Source organism: Azolla caroliniana, unplaced genomic scaffold (assembly GCF_043228905.1).
Source record: "Azolla caroliniana isolate FFs.n. ecotype wild unplaced genomic scaffold, voAzoCaro1.0.p SCAF_10, whole genome shotgun sequence".
In the NCBI taxonomy this organism is placed as follows: domain Eukaryota; kingdom Viridiplantae; phylum Streptophyta; class Polypodiopsida; order Salviniales; family Salviniaceae; genus Azolla; species Azolla caroliniana.
The window spans coordinates 4,216,328-4,237,310 of record NW_028230445.1 but is presented as its reverse complement, the minus strand read 5'-3'; the positions used below and the strand labels follow the sequence as shown (position 1 = coordinate 4,237,310).

The 20,983-nt window shown below is 42.5% G+C and overlaps 1 protein-coding gene across 3 annotated transcripts; it reads left to right on the top strand.

The window, feature by feature from the left end:
- Positions 1 to 10,582: 10,582 nt before the first annotated feature.
- LOC147858758 (uncharacterized protein At5g02240-like) lies at positions 10,583 to 16,816 on the top strand. Of its 3 annotated transcripts, none has more exons than XM_087325475.1 (7): positions 10,583 to 11,008; positions 12,279 to 12,541; positions 15,197 to 15,233; positions 15,354 to 15,451; positions 15,537 to 15,598; positions 15,695 to 15,818; positions 16,220 to 16,357. In XM_087325475.1, the coding sequence occupies exons 1-7, from the start codon at positions 10,888 to 10,890 to the stop codon at positions 16,226 to 16,228; spliced, it is 714 nt and encodes a 237-aa protein (XP_087181601.1). In that variant the 5' UTR covers positions 10,583 to 10,887; the 3' UTR covers positions 16,229 to 16,357. The 3 variants fall into 3 exon arrangements, with proteins under 3 accessions (XP_087181601.1, XP_087181600.1, XP_087181603.1); XM_087325474.1 differs by having other exon boundaries at positions 10,588 to 11,008; positions 16,258 to 16,816; XM_087325477.1 differs by having other exon boundaries at positions 10,894 to 11,008; positions 12,207 to 12,541; positions 16,258 to 16,816.
- The last annotated feature ends 4,167 nt before the right edge of the window (positions 16,817 to 20,983 follow it).

Here is a 20,983-nt window from a genome sequence, read left to right as displayed (position 1 = left end):
TGGAACACAGGGTTCCTAGCGAGCTGCAGGCTGCTCATGTTATCGCAGTAAATTGGGATCGGGGTCGGTACCTCGATCCGCAAGTCTCGCAGCAGTTGCCGAAGCCAGATGGCTTCACAAGTGGCAACAGTAGCGGCCCGGTACTCAGCCTCAGTGCTTGACAAAGCCACTGTGGGCTGCTTCTTGCTGCTCCACGCAACGGCCGCGCTACCTATGGAGAACATGTATCCTGAAGTGGAGCGGCGATAAGACGCATCGCCGACCCAGTCAGCATCTGTGTAACCGACAAGCTCCTCGGGTATACCTCGCCGGTATAGCAGTCCCCGGTCCTTAGTGCCGCTGACATACCATAATATTCGTTGCGCGCACTGAAGGTGCTCCATGGTCGGCTTCTGCATGAACTGACTTACCATGCCGACCGGATAGCTGATGTCGGGTCGGGTGATGGTTAAGTAGATCAGGCTTCTGACAACCTGTCGGAACCGTTTCTCATTGCAGGCCGGTACGGAGTTGGGACGGAGCTTCTGGTTCCGGTCCAAGGGTGTGGAGACAGGTCGACAATCCGTCATGCCGAACTTATACAGCATATTCAACACGTAATGTCGTTGTGAGAGCAATATGTCGTCAGGGGTCCGGATCACTTCGATCCCAATAAAATAATGAAGGTCCCCCAGGTCCTTCATTTCGAATGCGTCCGACAACTGGGACTTGACGCGGTTGATTTCGGGAAGACCCGGTCTGGTGATGACTAAATCATCCACATACAAGAGTATACATACCGGACCATCAGAGCCTTGCCGGATGAACAACGAAGAGTCCGACTTAGAGACATCAAACCCCAGCTTCCGCAACCGGTGTGTGATCTTCGCATTCCAAGCTCGGGAGGCTTGCTTCAAGCCGTAAAGCGACTTCTTCAGTCGGCATACCGCCGACTTGTTCATCTCCGATTGAAATCCGGGGGGCTGAGTCATAAAGGCTTCTTCTTCAAGCTCTCCTTGAAGGAAGGCATTCTTCACATCCATCTGGTGAAGATGCCACCCCCTTGCCGCAGCAACCGCCAGTACCACACGAACCGTCGTCATCTTCGCCACAGGAGCGACGGTCTCGTCGTAGCCGATTCCGTGGGTCTGCGCGTATCCCTTCGCCACTAACCGGGCTTTGTACCGGTTAACAGAACCGTCGGCGTTGTACTTGACCTTGTACACCCACTTGCATCCGATCGGTTTACAATGACGGGGAGGATAAACTAGGTCCCAAGTTTCGTTGGCATCGAGTGCCCGCATTTCTTTGTCCATAGCGGCACGCCAATTTGCGTCCTTTGCCGCTTCTGTGTAGCTCTCCGGCTCACGCACTTCTGTCACCTTAGTCATGTACGCATAATGATGCGCCATGTATTCATTGTACCTGTACCGCATGACAGGATCCTTCTGGCGGGTTGATCGGCGCAACGCACCGTCACCTGATTTGAGGCCCTTCTTGGCCTGCTCGGTCTTCGTTGCCGAAGATCCGCCTTTCTCCTTTCCGGAGTCGGATACGCACCGATCCGACTCATCGTTGCTGGTTTCGAATTCCGGCATCTTCCTCTTCCCCTTCTCTTTGCGCGTGAACCGTTTCCTCGGTTCCTTGCGCGGGGAGAGCACGACAGAGTCTCCACCACTTGCCGTCTCTTCATCCGACTGGTCCAACCGACTCAGTCGCTCGTTCGGTCCACTCAACCGTAACGATTCCGGACTCTCATCTTGAGTCCCGGCTTCATCATCCTCTGCCAGGGCTGATTTAGGCTCACTGGCCTGATCTTCCGGCATTGGGTCGGGATCGGAAGTCGGAGTCGGTACGGAGTACCAGGATGCCGATTCATTGAACTCGACATCCTGGCTAACTCGGACTTCCTTCGTCCGGGGGTTATAGCACTTATACCCCTTTTGCTCTTGAGCATAGCCGACTAGGATGCATTTTTCCGATTTTGCATCAAGCTTTCTCCGCTTCTGATCTTGCACATGCACAGACGCTATGCTGCCGAATATCCGAAGGTGTCTTAAGTTCGGCTTGCGCCCGAAATACAGCTCATGAGCTGACACCTTGTCACCAATGCGATTTTGTATGTAGACGGCCGTCCGGACCGCCTCCGCCTAGTAGAACCGGGGCATGCTCTTTTCCTCCAGCATTGCCCTTGCCGCTTCGACGAGTGTCCGGTTCTTCCTTTCGGCCACACCGTTTTGCTCCGGTGTGTATCTGCAGCTGAACTCTCGCCGAATTCCCTTCTGTTGCAGATAACTAGTGAATTGGCTGGAAAAATATTCCTTTCCGCCATCCGACTGAAGGCATTTGATCTTCCTCTCCAATTCCCGTTCCACCATCTTCTGGAGGCTCCGGAAACAGTCGAAGACTTCGCTCTTCCGCTCAATGAGGTAGATCCAAGTATGTCGAGTATAGTCGTCGATGAAGGAGACGAAGTACCGGCTCCCGCCAAGGCTTACACTTTGTGCCGGTCCCCACACATCCGAATGGATGAGATCGAGCTTGTTACGGCTCCGGTTCCGTTCGGTGGGGAATGGAAGCCGGTGTTGCTTCCCAAGTTGGCAAGCTTCACAAATTTCGGCTCTCCGGCCGCTGAACTTCGGCAAACCAACAACGACTTGTTTCGTTTGCAGGTCTTGAAGCCTCCGGTAGTTGACATGGCCTATCCGCTTGTGCCATAGGTCGATGTCCGACTCGACCTTCTGTCGATTCGCGAACAGAGCGGTGCCAAAGTCATTGGTGTTGAGGATAAACATTCTCCCGTCTCTGCGCCCTTGCGCAATGACTTCGCCCTCATCCTCAATGAAGCACCCGAGGTGCGTGTCGAATACATGTGTATAATGGACGTATTCACACTATCCCGTTTTGGCCATTTATGTAATTAGCATAAAGGGTAGTTGCCCTAAGTCGGTCACTATATATATTGACCTTGTAACCTTTTTGTAAGGTTGGGTGTTGTATTATTGCTTTATGGAATGAGAAAGTTTTTTGTGCCTCTCTGTCTCTCTCTCTCTCTCTGTGCAACGACATACAAACTGTCATACGCAGGTACTCAACAGCAATCGAATGCTTCTTGATCTTCCGCATAGACGACCTTGTTTCCCAACATCTGGTATCAGAGCAGAGGTTCGGCCGTCATCACCGCCTGCACAGCATTCGGTTCTTCACTTCATCACGGCCTGCACAGTATTCGCGTCATTCGAAGAAAGAGAGAAGAAGAACAAAAACGAGGTTTGCACCTCATCGCGTTAGATCCTCTTGCTTGGAGTAAGCCATCAGGTTGTACTCTGTTCCTTGTGATCGTAACCGCTCGAGGTGAAATCCCCTTGTGCATCATTGACACGATCGTGCTCCACTCGGTTAAACGGCATCCGAAAAGGTCATTAAACGCTGCTCGCCGCTCGTTGTAACCACTCGGTGCAGATCGGTCTCAAGACAACAACCCCAAATTCGTGCTTCATCCGGCTGATCGACATTCGAGAGGATCAGTTGGATCCATCTCTCTCGTCGCTGCAGTCACCCGAAGCCGAATCGGTCCAGATAATCGGTTTCAATAATCGGTATTCGGTATATATATCCGAAGCGAACCGGGCTCACTTCGACTCGGAACCATTCGGGAAGACCAGTCGGTTCTGTCCCTCAAGTTACCGGAGTCAATTCGAGCAAGTTCAACAATACATATATTCGAAGCCGAACCGACTCAGGTTCAAATCCGACTAGAACGATATCGGGTGAGCCAACCGGCTGCACTCCAACAAGGTTCGTAGTCAACTCCGAACCGAGCTTCGTTAACCGAAACCAAATTTGATGGCATCAACATCCGGCTCGTCAGAAATGAGTCTACGAAAGTTCGATGGATCGAACTTCAACTTCTGGAAGGAGCAAATGCAGGACTATCTCATAGTCAAGGGGCAAATCGATCCCATCGAAAATGAAGAACCTCCAGAAGGATACAAACCAATTGAGTGGCAGAAGCTGGACAGAATTGTCCGCGCCACGATTCGGATGCACCTATCGGAATCGGTATACTTTACGGTGCAATCATGTACGACAGCATTCGAACTGTGGAAAACACTGTCGGACACTTACGAAAAGAAGGTCGCCGCAACGAAGATGTTTCTGATCCGGCGCCTCTACAACTTGCGGATGAAAGAATCCGATTCGGTTCAAGCACACCTCAATGAGTACGAAAGCATAAGCTCCCAAATCTCGTCACAGGGGACGGCAATCGAGGATGAACTCAGAGCAATGATACTCATGAGCAGCCTTCCCTCATCATGGGAAACTTTCGTCACAACCGTGTGCAACGCGTCAACCACGGCTGTTAAATACTCCGAAGTCACGAGCGCAATCCTGACCGAAGCAGCTCGGAGAAAGTCTTTCGCCAAAGACTCAACAGACGACGCTTACGTAGTACAAGGTTCGACAGACCGATCGAACATACGAGGAAGAGATTCCTCACGACCGCCGAGCAATCAGCGAAGACGGAGCCAGTCACGGGATAACCGAATCTGCAACTATTGCAAGAAACCCGGACACATCAAAGCAGACTGCCGCGCACTCAAGAACAAGAACAACAAGAAGAGTGGCCGGCATGAGGAGATCAATTACGTCAGTTTCTCAGTTGATGTACTACCGGACGACCCGAATATACTATCAATCGAAAATCCAGTCGGATCAGAAGTTCTACTCACGACTGAAGAATCGAGCACATGGCTCTTAGATTCGGGCGCGTCATTTCACGTGACTCCTCATCGATCCCAATTCCGGCAATATACGATCCGTCACTCCGACTCAGTTCGAGTCGGCAACTCACAACACTGTGACATCATCGGAATCGGCACAGTAGAGCTCAACCTTGCAGGTGGCTCTACACTTGTACTCCACAATGTCCGACATGTACCCGAGCTCTCAAGGCCATTGATCTCAGTCGGACAACTAGATGAAGACGGCATTCGTGCCGGTTTTTCTTCGGGAGGGTGGACACTCCACAGGGGGAACCTCCTGCTTGCTAGAGGACCCAAGATACACTCCCTGTATCCGTTACATGTTACGCTCAAAGAGGGTAACCTGTTTTTGGTGGATATTCCTGTGTCATCACTATGGCACCGAAGATTAGGACACCTCAGCAAGGCCGGCATCACGCACCTATCTAGAGCCGGATACATCCCCAAACTCTCCTTCTCCGACCATCAATTTTGCGAGCATTGCCAGTATGGCAAACAAGCAGCCGCATCACACCCGACATCAGCACCAAGAGAAACGAGACCTCTCGATTTGGTCCACTCGGACGTCTGTGGCCCAATGCCGCATCAGTCTCTAGGCGGTGCCTCTTACTTCGTCACTTTTATTGACGATTCGACTCGAAAGGTGTGGGCTTATCCAATTCGCACCAAAGATCGGGTCTTCTCGATCTTCTCCGATTGGCTCGCTATGGTAGAAAATCAAACCGACTGAAAACTGAAATGCTTTCGGACCGACAATGGGGGAGAGTTCAAATCAGAAGAATTCGTCAAATTCTGCCGACAACGCGGCATCCGACGTGAATTTACGGCACCACACAGCCCGGAGCAAAACGGGATTGCCGAACGCATGAATCGGACAATCCAAGAACGGATAGTTTCCATGCTCCAACACTCCGGACTGTCGGATGGCTTCTGGGCAGAGGCTCTACTCACGGCAGTACACATAATCAATATGTCGCCAAGTAGACCTCTAGGACTTCAAATTCCTCAGGAACTATGGATCGGCAGTAAGCCGAATTACGACAAGCTGAGGATCTTCGGATGCGAGGCGTACGCCCTTATTCCGAAAGATGATTGCCGAAAACTTGCACCTCGGTCCAGGAAATGCATTTTCCTTGGATATGGATCCGGCGGCGAAATGGGATACCGACTCTGGGACCCCGAACGCAGGCAAATCGTTCGAAGTTCGGACGTTGTGTTCAACGAGTCGGCTATGAATCCATCAGTCGAAAAACTGATCGAAGTCCGAAGGGTAACGTTTTCCGATGTGCCGACCCTTCAAGAAGGCCCCGCTCTCAACACACGGTCAGCTTCACGGGTAGCTGAACCTTACACTACCGACTCGGACAACTCCGACTCGGCACAGCAGAACAATCCGCTTTCGGACCATCCGACCTCGATACCCGATGCGACCAGTCCAATCATACCTCGACGATCCGAGAGACTGTCGCAACCTCCGGAGAGGTACTCTCCTGGAATCTTCTTCACCGACGCCGGCGAACCGACGTCTTACGAAGAAGCATCGACATCTGTCGATTCCGCCACCTGGCATCTGGCGATGGAGTCGGAAATGCACTCCATTCGGGCAAACAAAACTTGGGATCTGGTCGAATTACCTAGGAACCGACGTGCTCTTCCTTGCAAGTGGGTTTATCGACTAAAAGAGACGTCTGATTCGACCACCCCAAAGTACAAGGCCAGATTAGTTGCGAAGGGCTTCCGACAGGAATATGGCGTCGACTTCGACGAGATTTTTTCACCAGTGGTGAAAATGACAACCCTTCGTTTCCTACTCGGCGTAGTGGCAGCCGACAACTTGGAGCTGATTCAGCTAGATGTCAAAACAGCCTTCCTCCATGGTGATCTTGACGAGGAAATTTATATGGAGCAGCCAAAAGGCTTCGTGGCGACTGGCCAAGAACATCTAGTCTGCCGACTCAGGAAGAGTCTATACGGCCTCAAACAGGCACCACGACAATGGTACAAGAAGTTCGACGACTTCATCCAATCGATCGGCTTCTCAAAAAGCGATGAGGACCATTGTCTTTTCACCAACACAGCTCAAGATGGATCACCCATCTTCCTCATCATTTACGTGGACGACATGCTAATCTCTGGACGCCACGCGGGCGAACTTGCCGATCTCATTCGGCAACTGCGGTTGAAGTTTGCCATGAAGGACCTCGGTCCGGCACGACACATCCTTGGCATGAAGATTAGTCGGCATCGCGATAAACGACATCTTTTTTTGTCTCAGACCGACTATATCCGACGTGTCTTAGAACGCTTCAACATGCAATCAGCCAAATCTGCTTCAACCCCGCTCCCCATGAATCTTCGGCTCTCTCAGCGAGATTGCCCGACATCCGGTCCGGAGGGGGAAGATATGAAGTCGGTACCGTATGCACCGGCAGTCGGCTCCCTTATGTACCTGATGGTCGCGACACGGCCTGATATTTCTCACGTCGTAGGAGTCGTTAGCAGATTTATGCACAATCCCAGCCGATCGCATTGGAACGCAGTCAAGCATGTGTTCAGATATCTGGCTGGCACAAAAGACCACGACATTCTTTTCGGTCCGAACCGAACCTCAGGCGTAGTCGGTTACACCGACTCGGATTTCGCCGGCTGTATAGACAGTCGGAAATCAACAACCGGATACTGCTTCAAATTCGGCAATGGAGCAATCTCGTGGAAGTCGAAACTTCAGGAGTGCACAGCGACCTCAACGACCGAAGCAGAATATGTAGCTGCGTCCGACGCAGCAAAAGAAGCTTTGTGGCTCGGTCGGCTGGCGCACACGTTTCGACAAGTCGACCATGACTCGGCTCCAGTTGTCTACAGCGACAGTCAAGGTGCTGTTGCCTTGTCGAAAAATCCGGTTCACCACAACGCCTCCAAACATATCGACGTTCGATATCACTTCGTTCGGGACTGCGTCATTTCAGGGAAAATCGGTCTAGAGAAAATATCCACAACCGACAATGTCGTAGATGGAATGACCAAGTGTCTTTCGGCAGACCGCTTTCGGTCTCTTCGGCATCAGATGGGCGTAACGACAAACTAGTCCGGTTAGGGCCGGACACAGAGCAGGATGGTTCCCGACAACCGACATCAGTTCCTTAATGATCGGCTTCAACTGTTCCGACCCGACCAGTTCGGTCTTCTACCTTCGGACCCTGCCGACTCGAATAAAGCTGATATGTCCGAGAACCTAAGTCTATACCTGTAATCTTAGATAACCCATGTATACGCCCATTACGGGGGAGTGTCGAATACATGTGTATAATGGACGTATTCACACTATCCCGTTTTGGCCATTTATGTAATTAGCATAAAGGGTAGTTGCCCTAAGTCGGTCACTATATATATTGACCTTGTAACCTTTTTGTAAGGTTGGGTGTTGTATTATTGCTTTATGGAATGAGAAAGTTTTTTGTGCCTCTCTGTCTCTCTCTCTCTCTCTGTGCAACGACATACAAACTGTCATACGCAGGTACTCAACAGCAATCGAATGCTTCTTGATCTTCCGCATAGACGACCTTGTTTCCCAACAGTGCGTAAACCGCACCTACATCCCCTGGTCGACAATCTGACCGACGGACACCAGGTTCTTCGTGATTGTCGGAACGTGTAATACGTTCATCAGCTTCCCTTTCTGTCCGACGTGGCTTAGAGGGACTTCTCCGACGTGCACGATTGGGTGAGGAGTGTCGTCTCCAGTTTCGACTACTCTTGGTTGATCCGGTTTCTCTAGAAAGGAGAACCATTGCACCCGGCCTCCACTGCTTGCCGGTTCGGTTGCTCACCGTAATACCGATCCGTTTCGCCCGATCCGTCTCGCTTACCGGCTCCGGCTTATTCAGCCGATCCAGCTCCAGTTGAGCTTGCCGCTCAACAAAATGATTTGGTAGATAGTTATCTTACTAATGTTGAATTCATGCTTCATCTAAAATATTTGTACCACTATCACTCTTTATGAATTTGATTAGGAAATGATAAGCAATAATGAACCCTTGAAATCATCTACTTAATGGTAGGGTTATGTTTGACAAATACTAAAGAGTGATTCATATTTTTGTTTTACCTAAAAAACATGGTTGAAGTTGGTGTAATCATTCAGACAGAAGACTTGCATTTGTCTATCGATTCCATGTGGATTGAATTTTGTCTTTTGCAAATGGAAGCGAATGTGTCATTTCTCACACTCGATAAGCCGTCCAACTACTTGAAAGGCAAACATTGTCTGAACCAATCTATTTTCCCCGTCATCACTTATGAGAAGTATCACATATGTATATTTATAGGACAATATTAGAATATTTATGTAATTTAGGTCACATTTTGTTCCTTTTATAAGAATGTGTAAGGAGTAAGTTTAAAACATTGAAGTTTTATTATTAATATCATCATTATTATCTTTATGTGGTTTCCTATAGTACAGTTAACACCATGAGTAGTCACCACCGGTTGGGACATGAAGGCCGAGAATCTCCTTGATAACAAAACATGTGGGTAGAGTATGAACAATTGGCCGTTAAAGAGAACCACCTAAAAGTTTCTAGAAGGTGAATAGGAAAGTCATAACAAATAGAGGCCAAGATTAACACTCCTAGAATGGACTAAAATGTTCTTAGTAACATAACATTAAGAATCGTCCATTTCCAATGTTGGTGGCAATAAGAACCTTCTAGAAACTTATATAAGATAGGGGGTGACATCCATCTCCTTTGAACATTTCCAATGTTGGTAGCAGTAAGAATCGTCTAGAAACTTATATAAGATACAAGATGACATCCATTTGCCTTGAACATTGAAGAGTTTTCTCAACAACACAAAGATAATTTGTCCATTAAGCATTCTCATGTCACTACTTTGGTTATCACCCGAGGGACCTTTGTTCCAAGTGAACCTTTAGAATCAAAAGGAGGCTAACTAGAGCATCATGAGGGCAAGATGGCATTACACTTCCACAACATTTCGAAATCTTGTCGATAAATGAGGGTCTTCCATGTCTAAAGTACATGCTTTCTTTTTACACCCCAAAGTTTGCCGATTGCCCCAAAGCATAAGTGGCGAGAAGGAGATGGTTTTGATTATACGTATTAGCGCACGTGCACGCACACACACACACACACACACACACATGTACATATATATATATATATATATATATGTATATGTATAATAATCACTCGAGTTGAGAGAGGGTGGATGTGTGTGTCAAAATGACAACACACTTAAGGGCATTGCAGGAGTAGCAAAAAAATGAGTATAATTCGACGCGATACTCTCCCGAAACGTGTAATAGCTTTGTTTTCATAGGTAGCGGCGAAGGTGAAGGCAAAAGAAAATCCGCATCGTCCGGGCTACCTGGCTGCCTGGAGGACGTATTGTCCTGGCTTTACCAAATGCTATAGATGTCCGTGGATGTATAGTCTAGGCTTCCCACCTGCTCATCTATGGATGTCCACGAATGTATAGTCTAGGATTCCTGGCAACCCAGGCTGCGGATGTCCGGGCTTATTGTTCGGCAACCAAGACATACATACATACATACATACATACATACATACATACATACATACATACATACATACACACACACACACACATATGTACATACATGTATACATACATACACACACACACACACACATATGTACATACATGTATACATACATACATACATACACACACACACACACACACATATGTACATACATGTATACATATGTACATAAATACAGATGTAAATAATACAAGCAATTTATGTGTATGATCTTGAGCCTTCTTCTTCTTCTTCTTCTTCTTCTTCTTCTAGATGATTGCTTCCCTGTCCATTCTTTCTTCTTCTGTCTTCTTCTTCTCTGATTTCTTCTTCTTGCCCCTGTGAACTCTCCAATACTCCTCCTCCCCAATCATTATAACTCTACAAGCTTCTGCTGCTCATTTGTTCATCCATGGTGGATTGCTGCAGTGTCTGCTTGGCCGTATTCAATTCTTTGGATCACCTGATTTCTCCATCTCTATCTCCATCTCCATCTCCGTCTCCATCTCCATCTCCATCTCCATCTTCATCCTCATTTTCTTCATCATACTCTGAATCTTCATCTCCATCACCATGGCCGATTCCTCCTCTGAGTCCATTGCATCAGGCAAAGTTCCTACACCAAATACCAACCATAATTCGGGCCCAAGCATTCGTCACAAAGTGATCCTTACAGGAGCTGCTGGTCGAACAGGTATTCACCACCACCACCACCACCACCACAACGATGGAAATCTGTCATTCCTAAACCTAAAATAGGAGTCCCTTCTTTTCTAGTCATTTACAAACTTCCTTAAATCCCTTCCAAATCACTGCTATTAATCACATGCAACCTATATTTTCTTGAATCTATGAAGGAATTCCTTCCTCTCTGATCATTAATGGCGTTCCTTAGGCCCCTTCTAAAGCACAACATGAATTTTTTTCTCCACGTTCATCAATTTGATCTTTTTTTCCGTCAATATTTCCCTCCGTCACTCTAAACCTGTCACACTGCCTACTCAAGCTCATCATGAACGTGCTCTTCTTGCATTCCTCTCTTTGATCTGTCTTAATTTAATCCATATTTTTCTTTCCACTTTTAATTAATACCTTGTCCATCTAATCATTTACTGCTTGCAGAAACTTTTGATCTGTCTTAATTTAATCCATAAATTTCTTTCCACTTTTCATTAATACCTTGTCCATCTAATCATTTAGTGCTTGTAGAAACGTTTTCCTACATCATTCGCCTTCTCTTTTATCCCTTTCACGAAAATTCTCTTTCATTCTTTCAGTCTTTTCCTTCCGTATTTGTCATGCAGGTCTGTCTTTCTTTCTAGCTTTCAATGCAAACAGCTGCTGGCTTTTGCTTCTTACCCTAACGCTTTCCCTCATTCTTCTGGTCCTTATGTTTTATTAAGAAATGCGTTTCCTTCGTTCTTTATTTCTTTCCCACTTTTTCGGAAACCTTGTTGGTTCAAAATAATATATTCCTTCTTTCCTTGTGCTCACATTGATGAAAATTTCTTTGTTTCTCCCTACTGACGTGACGATCTGCTGGTCAAACAGGTAACCCAGATTTCTCGCTTGCAAAGCATTCATGATTCTATGGCCTGCATTCTCCGAAAATCTCCTATGCAAATTGATACTTAGAATTCTGTTTTGGTTCAGGAAATTGACATATAAACTAGGTAGATAGTGTAAAACATGCATAGCTATAGGTTTCACTCTTCAAATTTGGAAAGCAGAATTTCCTTCCATGCAATAGACAACATCTCTGTGCTTCAAAACAATGAATCTTGTGGGAATTCCACAATTTGAACTCTCATTACATGTCTTATCTTTACGAGCAAAAACACTCTATGCTTTGTAAGTGACTATCCACATTCTAGTTTTTATGAACTCTCCAGGTAATTCATTCTGTCCGTTGCACCAAAATTCAGTGATGGTGGTGTGACTGCCGGGATCTTGTTCTTGTGTAGGCCGTATTGTTTACAATAAGCTAAAGGAGATGGAAGAGTTTGTGTTAACAAGGGCATTAGTCCAGTCAGTACAAAGCAGAGAGAGGCTAGGAGCTTCGGATGAAGTGTACATGGGGGATGTAACATGTCGGGAAACATTGCCACCGTCATTTCGTGGCATGGAAACACTCATTATTCTCACGAGTGCCATGCCGAAATTGAGGCCGAATCCAGATGGATGTCAACCAGAGTTCTATTTTGAAGATGGTTATTACCCTGAACAGGTAAATAAAATGATGATCTATTTTTGATTGATCATTGTAGGGAAATCAAACTCTGGAATGCCCTCAAGTTTTTCTTTTATTTCCCTAAATGTCTCTACATTTTCATTTTCTCCGCGGTCTCCTGATCAACCCCTGAAAGAGCAATTATAAAGTCAATTAATCCTTTTTTTCTCAATTTTTGTGCCATTGAAGTGTAATTATTTAGTAAATTTGTCCGCTTCTCTCGTTTGGGGATTGTTGAGGGTCGTTTGGTAAATAATGCAAAGTTAGGCGCGTTTGGGGATTGTTGAGGGTCGTTTGGTAAATAATGCAAAGTTAGGCGCATTTGGGCAACGTAAAAAATATACAAGGGTATTCCAGAGTTTCTTTTTCCCTAAATAAAATGGTCTATCGATTGAATGCATATTTTTTCTTGCTCTTTCTTCACCGTTATGTTATATCTGGAACATTGCCACATGATTTGTGTACCCCACTCTGTTGATGCAAACACACATAGGCATTGTTATTCCTTATGTGTCAAATAAGTATGTAAGTGTGTCTCAACTGCAAATTTCTCTCCCACTGGTGTAGAGTAGGAACTATCGTCTAAATCTTTCCCCCTTTGAAAGAGAATGCAGAAAATGTAGAGTTTAAAATGCATGCTTTCATGCTGATTCTGTTAAAATCAAGGGCAGTCTCAAAACGAATATCTTTATGGATATATACTGCTACATATCGATAGATGCCAACTCTCCAAATTTATTTTTTGTGTTGAATATCCATAACGCCTGTCGAAGTTCAGATATTTATGGATATACAATGAATGGCACTATGCCTACATGTTGCTGAAATAATCTATGCTTATTTTATACCATATTATACCAGAAAACTTTAGTATCAATCATCTGTCCCTTTATTGTTATAGTAATGTATTTATTATGCTCGAAAACTGTAGGATCATCCACTTTTTCATCATTATAGGCATGGTTTTCTGATCTGTTGGTGTCTTTGGGTACTGGGTCTACATATGAGATTAGGCGAAACAACTTTAGGTAGATGCAATTCTTTACCTGTTTTTCATGTATCTCATTTGTTTTCATTTGGGTGCTGATATCTTTTTTGATGGTAAAACTAAAGTGACATGGAGAGTTTCCTGGAATCTCACGTGTCACTGGATATTATTTGGTTTCAAGCTGTAAGAGATCCAAGTATAGACTTTTGTCACAGGAAGGATAGTATCTGATAGTATTGGTGAAACCAGTCTGTGGAACTTCCAAATGACAATAGAACATCAATCAAACTCATAAGTTAGCTAAAATTTACAGATACTCTCTACTGCCATAGTAGAAAAGAATGCGAATCTACAAGACCGCAAATTTCAGTACTCTAAAATGATTCTCCATTGGCTCTAAAGCTGCATTTGAAACTGTACATCAAAAGAATTTGTTTAAATAAGGTAAGGTTTGTTCATGTTGCCAAGTGTCATCTCTTGAAAAACACATCTTAGCCTTCTTGCTTATAACTTTTAAGTGACTTTATGTAGGATCCTACCTAAAGTGACTTTATTAGGCATTAGTCAATGATTGGACACGCAAACCTCCATGCACATTGGAAGGCAATCCTCCTTGGACCGACTATATGCTGTTTTTGGGGCTTTTCAGCATCAGCTCCTTGGGTAAAGGGACTGTTTCCTGCATTTTTTTCACATTAATGTTTCCATCTTGTCTTGTTCAATTTCAAGATTTAAGAGGGAGAAAGTACAAATAAAAAATATTAAATAATGTCATAAAGAAGGAACAAATATAATTCCTAATGAGGAGAGGTACTAATGGTTGATTTGTTGAAACTATCAGTGCCATGAGCAATCTCTATATTCTAGACTGGTTATTTGAGAGACGAGTGAAATTTAACAGAAGAAACATGTACGTTAGATTATTATGGAGAAATAAGGAAGCTCATCCAGATTCCAATTAAGGATGTATTAGGTGAGCAAGGATTTTGTGTCACTATTTATTGCTTATCTAGATTTACTTACCTTTTGAGACGCCTACAAGTCCTTATGTTTTTCCATTATTATTATTGTGGAAGGAGGTTTTCTTTCTTTCCTCTTAGTGGCCCTAAAATCCCTTTGTCAGTTCATCTGCCGTTTTCTTATTTCTGGGGTTGACCAGTTTAGAAAATAACAAGAACTTAGGTTCATTTGGAGAAATAAAGCTGAGGGTATTTTATAGTTTTCCCATTAAATCAAATAGTGTGTTTATGCATGTATGTGGAAACATAAGCTACAAAATTACATTTTAATTGCAGCTTTAGGAAATTGGGTCCTTGTTTGCAAAGTTCGCCCTCTCAGCATACTAGTCATTACTATCTCATGTTTTTGAAGTGGAGATAGTTTGTTCTGTGAAATATGTAATTCCACGGAAGTCAAAATGGTTGTTTCTTGCAACTTCGATGTTGATGCTCATGTTCTAACTCATCATTGGAAGCCTATCAGCATGTCTTCAGATGGGTGTTCCGTCATACGCGCATTCTATTAGTTGCAGCAAAGGAATGTTTGAACTTTCTTCTTTTTGGCTTGCCACATGGACCTTTTATTTTAAACCAAAGTCAAATGTTGATGATATTTTGTTCATAAATAACAACATTTAATGGGTTAGGTTTGGTGTTTTTGATCAGGTAGATTGGCAAGGGCAGGTTAATCAAATTGATCTTGGTGAGAATTCTAGCATTAAAAATGCTATAATCTTCATTAACGAGCTTGTATCTGAATTTGGTTTGCTAGTATTATTTCCTTTCCTTTTTCTAATTTTAGATTTTCTCATATATGATCCAGCTAAAGAGCACGGTTTCAAGCATGTGATTTTGGTTAGCTCAATGGGGGTTACAAGAAGAGATCATCCCTTTAATGACTTGGGCAATGGAAAGATTCTGGTAAAGCATGGATAAAGATTACTTTCTTTCAATGTTAAAAGTGCATTGAAATGGTGTTCTTAAATCAGTGATTTCTCTGGTTTAGATGTGGAAACACAAATCAGAAGAATATTTAAGGGATTCTGGCTTGAGTTATACGATTGTCAGGTGATACTAGAATTTGTTCATTTCCTTAATATATATATATATATATATTATATATACACCTGGGGTAATGAAACTTCGACCTTATATTTTATGCAGATCTGGCCTATTAGATGATGCAGAAGGTGGTCTTCGAGAACTTGTAGCAGGAAAAGAAGATGAACTCTTGGAAAGTCCGTATAAAAGAATCCCAAGAGCAGATGTTGCAGAGGTTTGTGTTCAGGTATATACATACATAGACCTCCTTTTAAATTATGTATATATATATATATATATATCTTTCTTTCATGGAAGAAACATGTAATCTGATTGTTTTCTCTGTGAACAAAAAAGCAAAATCTAGAAACACCTCTTGAGTTTATCTTTAGTTCTCCAAATGGCCCCAAGTTCTCATTATTTCCCCAAAAGAGAGAAAAACAGGTTTGTACCGACCATATATATATATATATATATATGTATGTATATAGTTGGCATTCTGGGGCTGACTGGTGGCCATTTGGGAAAACAATGGACCTCACAAGCACTTTGGGTATTATTGAAGTTTTTCGCGAAACATTATCCTTTAAAAAAAATGTTTTTCTCTTGTCCTCTCTCATGTTAAGGAGTGGTGTAAATGCTCAATAGGACTGGTGACATTTCTTCTAAAATCGGAATAATGCCAGGCACTCTTCCACGAGGAAGCCAAAAATAAAGCCTTTGACTTGGCTTCGAAACCCGTCGGAGAAGGAACACCAACAAGAGATTTTCAGAGGTTTTTCAGCCAGATTCAGACAAGTTTTTGATATATAATTGGAGAGAACGTTGTAAAACTCTGCCATCTCCTGTACCTTTAAAGGCAATGTCTTTGATCTATATTCTTCAATGCCCAACCTTATTTAGCCAGAATTTAATGAATTATCCCTAGTAGTTATGTTGGTGACATTGTCGCACTCATGTTTCATAGCTGAAAACAAATGTGTATATACCCTTCATTTAGGAGGGGACTCTCAAAGATTAGCTTAGAGCAAACATGTACACTGGATTCACACATTAACGTGGTTCGAAACCTTAAATAGACTTCTTCGTTGAGTAGTTTTCGTCTGTCTACCAATACTGGGAAAACATTTTTGTAATAATAACACAATTTCTCTATAAATGCATAAAACCATTAGTTTCAAATAGTGTTCTTCTTTGATAGCAAATATGTAAAAGAGGTATTGTCAATTCCACGGATCAGTACCAAGTTTCAAAAGTGGAAAGTTGTTGTTGCATCTTCAAAAGTGGAAAGTTGTTGTTGCATCTATATATATATGCGTTTCATGCCTCTTGATTTTTCCCCAGGGTCATACATGATTCATGAGTGATGGTAATGTTTGTCTATTCAAGGTGTTTTAGTATAATGGATATTACACGAATGAAAGAGACATGATTTTTTCGTAATGATGTGTAAGCAATGCTTGCAAATATATCCATATGGAGAATTTCATTTCATTGTGTATCTAATATGTACATATCAAACCATTCCACACCTACAAAAGTGCTATCATAATTACCTTTGAAGTCCTTGGGTTTTGTGTGAATTCTTCTTATCAGAGGCACAAGCATTATTTGTGCTTCATGACTTGTATTTCCATGGGTGAATCTTGAGAGGCAACATAAGATTTCACTATTATGATTAGAAAGCATTCTTGTCCACATTTGAACCATCCATATTGAAATTGAGAATAAATTTGGCAAAGCAATGCACTCTTGTTTTCTCATATGTGTCTCTAAATCAAGTTAGCTTGTCACTATTTGAAACGCTTCTTAAAGAGAATGAATGTTCAAAAATTGCTAAAATCTTACATGGGAATCAAAAAACATTATCAACAAATAGTGCATGATGGAATTGTTCTAATAAGCTCATTGTTTTGTGTTAATCTATACTCACATAGTATCTCCTTTCTCTTAATAAGCAATACAAGAGTGACTTTCTCTCCCAAACATGTATTGGTTCCACGTGGAAGTTTATTTGGAGCTTGTATAAAGAAAACACAACTAGGTTGTAGATTTTGCTCATGGGAATCGGTCAAGAAAATGGATTGAAAAACATTGCATATAGAACAAACAAGTTTTGAAGTGAGAATTTAGAAACATCTATAGACAAAATATTATATGACCATGTAAAGTGTTGCAAACAAATTATCATGGCTAATGAACCCGTAATAGATATGGCATGGGTAGCTACATTTGGGTCCATGCTACACACAGGGTGTTCAATTCCAAAATCTTCCCAATGAAATGTCAAATGATTTTGCACATTTGAAAGAAGAGTTCATCACCAACTTTGTGAGTAAGAATTAAAACCGAGCATCAAAGTAAATGAAAGGAGGTAAGCAAGAAGTAGGATCAAGCATTGAAATCAATGAAAGCCTATCAATCCATTTGGGAGTTGTTAAGAATCTCACACTAAAGAATAAACCAAATTGAAGTAAAAAAAGGTTAATAGATTAGTAGAGTAACACGATGTAAAGTGTTGCAAACAAATTATCATGGCTAATGAGCCTGTAATAGATATGGCATGGGTAGCTACATTTGGGTCCATGCTACACACAGGGTGTTCAATTCCAAAATCTTCCCAATGAAATGTCAAATGATTTTGCACATTTGAAAGAAGAGTTCATCACCAACTTTGTGAGTAAGAATTAAAACCGAGCATCAAAGTAAATGAAAGGAGGTAAGCAAGAAGTAGGATCAAGCATTGAAATCAATGAAAGCCTATCAATCCATTTGGGAGTTGTTAAGAATCTCACACTAAAGAATAAACCAAATTGAAGTAAAAAAAGGTTAATAGATTAGTAGAGTAACACGATCCTCCTAACCACCCTCGAGCTAAGACATAGGCAACCTACTACTAATGTCCCATACTCCTGGATATTATGATGACTAGTACATTGGAAGAGGTAACGCTATTGTCATGATTAAATGCCTAGCCCATGCCACCAATGTCTCACACTACTTCAACATTCTAATGTAATGTCTTTATGGTCGTAGCCTGTAGGTAGGCCTCATATTTATACATCTTCCCAAGCCCCTTGAGTAGGTGTGCATTTTTAAAGGACTCTCCATCATTGGTAGTGATTCGTGAAGATCATGATAGTGCATGCACATATCATTCCCTCTATTGAATCACATTGGTACCCTTTACTTAAGTTTTGTAAATATAACATTGTCAAAATGAAATTTTACATTAAAACATGGTAAAATATCATGATCCTCATTATAGATACATTGGAGACAATGATGAAAATTCATTTATTGCAGCTAGATTTAAAAATATGATTGATGCATGGTACATGATTCAAAGTGTTATTGCCATACATTTACAAATAATATTGTCTTTCATTGAGCAACTAATAACATTGTTGTATCTAAGCAAATAAGCACGAGAAACGATATACATGCGTCTATGACCAAGAGAGGTGATGTGGAACATTAATGACTGGATTATATACTTCAAATTTTAAAAGATACATGGCGTTACACAAAGAACTTTATCGAAAAATTACTATCAATTGCTTCTTGACTTTTTGAGCAACAGTTGAATGCATTTTCGCAAATGATGGTTGTGAAACTATTCATACTAAAGTTGTTGCCACGCGAAATAATGTTGATTACATGTTGGTATTGGATGATATATAAAGCAAAATTGTTTGCATGCATTGTATACGAGTAATATTTAGTTGTGGCACAATAAAAGGTTTGATCATGCAAATAATTAGAATCAAAGGTTAATTAATACGAGTGTAAATTTGATTTTGTGAAATTTGTGATTGTTTGACAAAAAGCTATAATGATCGATGTATGAGTCATGTTATAAAGCCAAACTCACAATAATTACACAATTGTTGTATATCCAGTGCAATGTTGTGTAACAAGCCACATGACTGAAAAAGTTGCATTCCACCTCAATTCAATATTAATGCTTACTTTCAAAATCCTTTCGAGCTCTACATGTGGTCTACATTGTACAATATAAATGATCAAAAAACGTAGGAAGGCATGACACAATTTTATCTTAAGAGAGAAATCCTTGGGCCTTTGGTGTATGTCTTCTTCATACTAGAGGAACTAGACGAGATCATGTTGTATATCATGTGCCACATCACGATGTATTAGTCTATGAATTTAGTCTAGTAGCCACATCACGATGACCCATCTTCCTCTTCCTTCCAAAATAGGTTGTATTGTTGCCATTACTTCATAGATGGAACTACCTAAGGGGATGCATCCAACGTATTTATAGAATCCTCTAGGTGGAAATACTCACATGGATGCCATCTCTCTCTCTCTCTCTTGTAATTAGCTTACCCTAGTGGTAAGTCGATAACACTACAAGCATTGTGTCTTGGGTTCGAAACCCAATTTTCTCGCCTCTCTATTATATACTTCATATATATCTCTATTTCACTAGATGCCACTGTGGAATGTAGGGGTTGAACTCATGACCACCTGGTCTCCATTGGGCAACCTTACCAACTGAGCTACATCCATCTGGGCTCTCTCTCTCTCTCTCTCTCTCTCTCTCTCACACACACACACACACACACGCACACACACACGCACACGCACGCACGCAAAACAAACAAACAAAGTTTTGTGTTCTGGTTGCATGCAAGATATGGAAAAATTAGAATGCGACACACTTATGTCGTGATGCATGAATAGATTCCTCAATGAATGAGGCCTTTTCACAATGCCAATGAATCATGACATAGGAAAGATGTGGAGGCTCACACTTCATGTGTTAGATGACATATGTTGCACCTAACTACAAAGCCATATTTTTCATCGAATAGGGAAATTGTACCCATAGATACATGTCAGAGGCTCTCTTGTTGTTTGCTATCCAAACTATTGTTTCCATGCAACTTAGATCATATTCATTATGATGTGAGACAAAACGTTGGGGCACAAGTAATGAGAGAAATCCTAAACAAGTTCAAGAGTATGAGTATCACACTTTGATACAATGCTCTCTGCCTTTGATCACTTTCCACACATCTTCGACCAAATCCAATCCTTGCATGAATTTCTCTCACAATCATACCATGTACTCTTCATTGGGACATTCATTCATAAAGTTTTTGAATATTGAGAGTCAGTGGTCACATTCACATGTATTATGTGAAAATGATAGAGTTTAGGAATTGATAAGGTCATGTTTGACATCCGAAGATGATACTCCTTTTCTCTCTTTACTAACTAGCTTCCCTTGGTGAACGTGGTCAGTTATTACTTTGTGTTTAAGGCTCAACAAGCACGCCTCTTTCATGCCACAATGGAATGTAGAGGTCCTCTCTCTCTGTAAATAGTAATGTATTAATTACAATCGATAAAATAGACTCTCTTGTCGACTCACCACAAAAT

Excerpts from the sequence above, each read along its gene's own strand:
- LOC147858758 (XM_087325474.1), top strand. The coding sequence starts at position 10,888 with ATGGCCGATTCCTCCTCTGAGTCCATTGCATCAGGCAAAGTTCCTACA. Across the intron at positions 15,234-15,353 it reads GGTTAATCAAATTGATCTTG|CTAAAGAGCACGGTTTCAAG; the intron begins GTGAGAATTCTA and ends TATATGATCCAG. Across the intron at positions 15,599-15,694 it reads TTGAGTTATACGATTGTCAG|ATCTGGCCTATTAGATGATG; the intron begins GTGATACTAGAA and ends TATTTTATGCAG.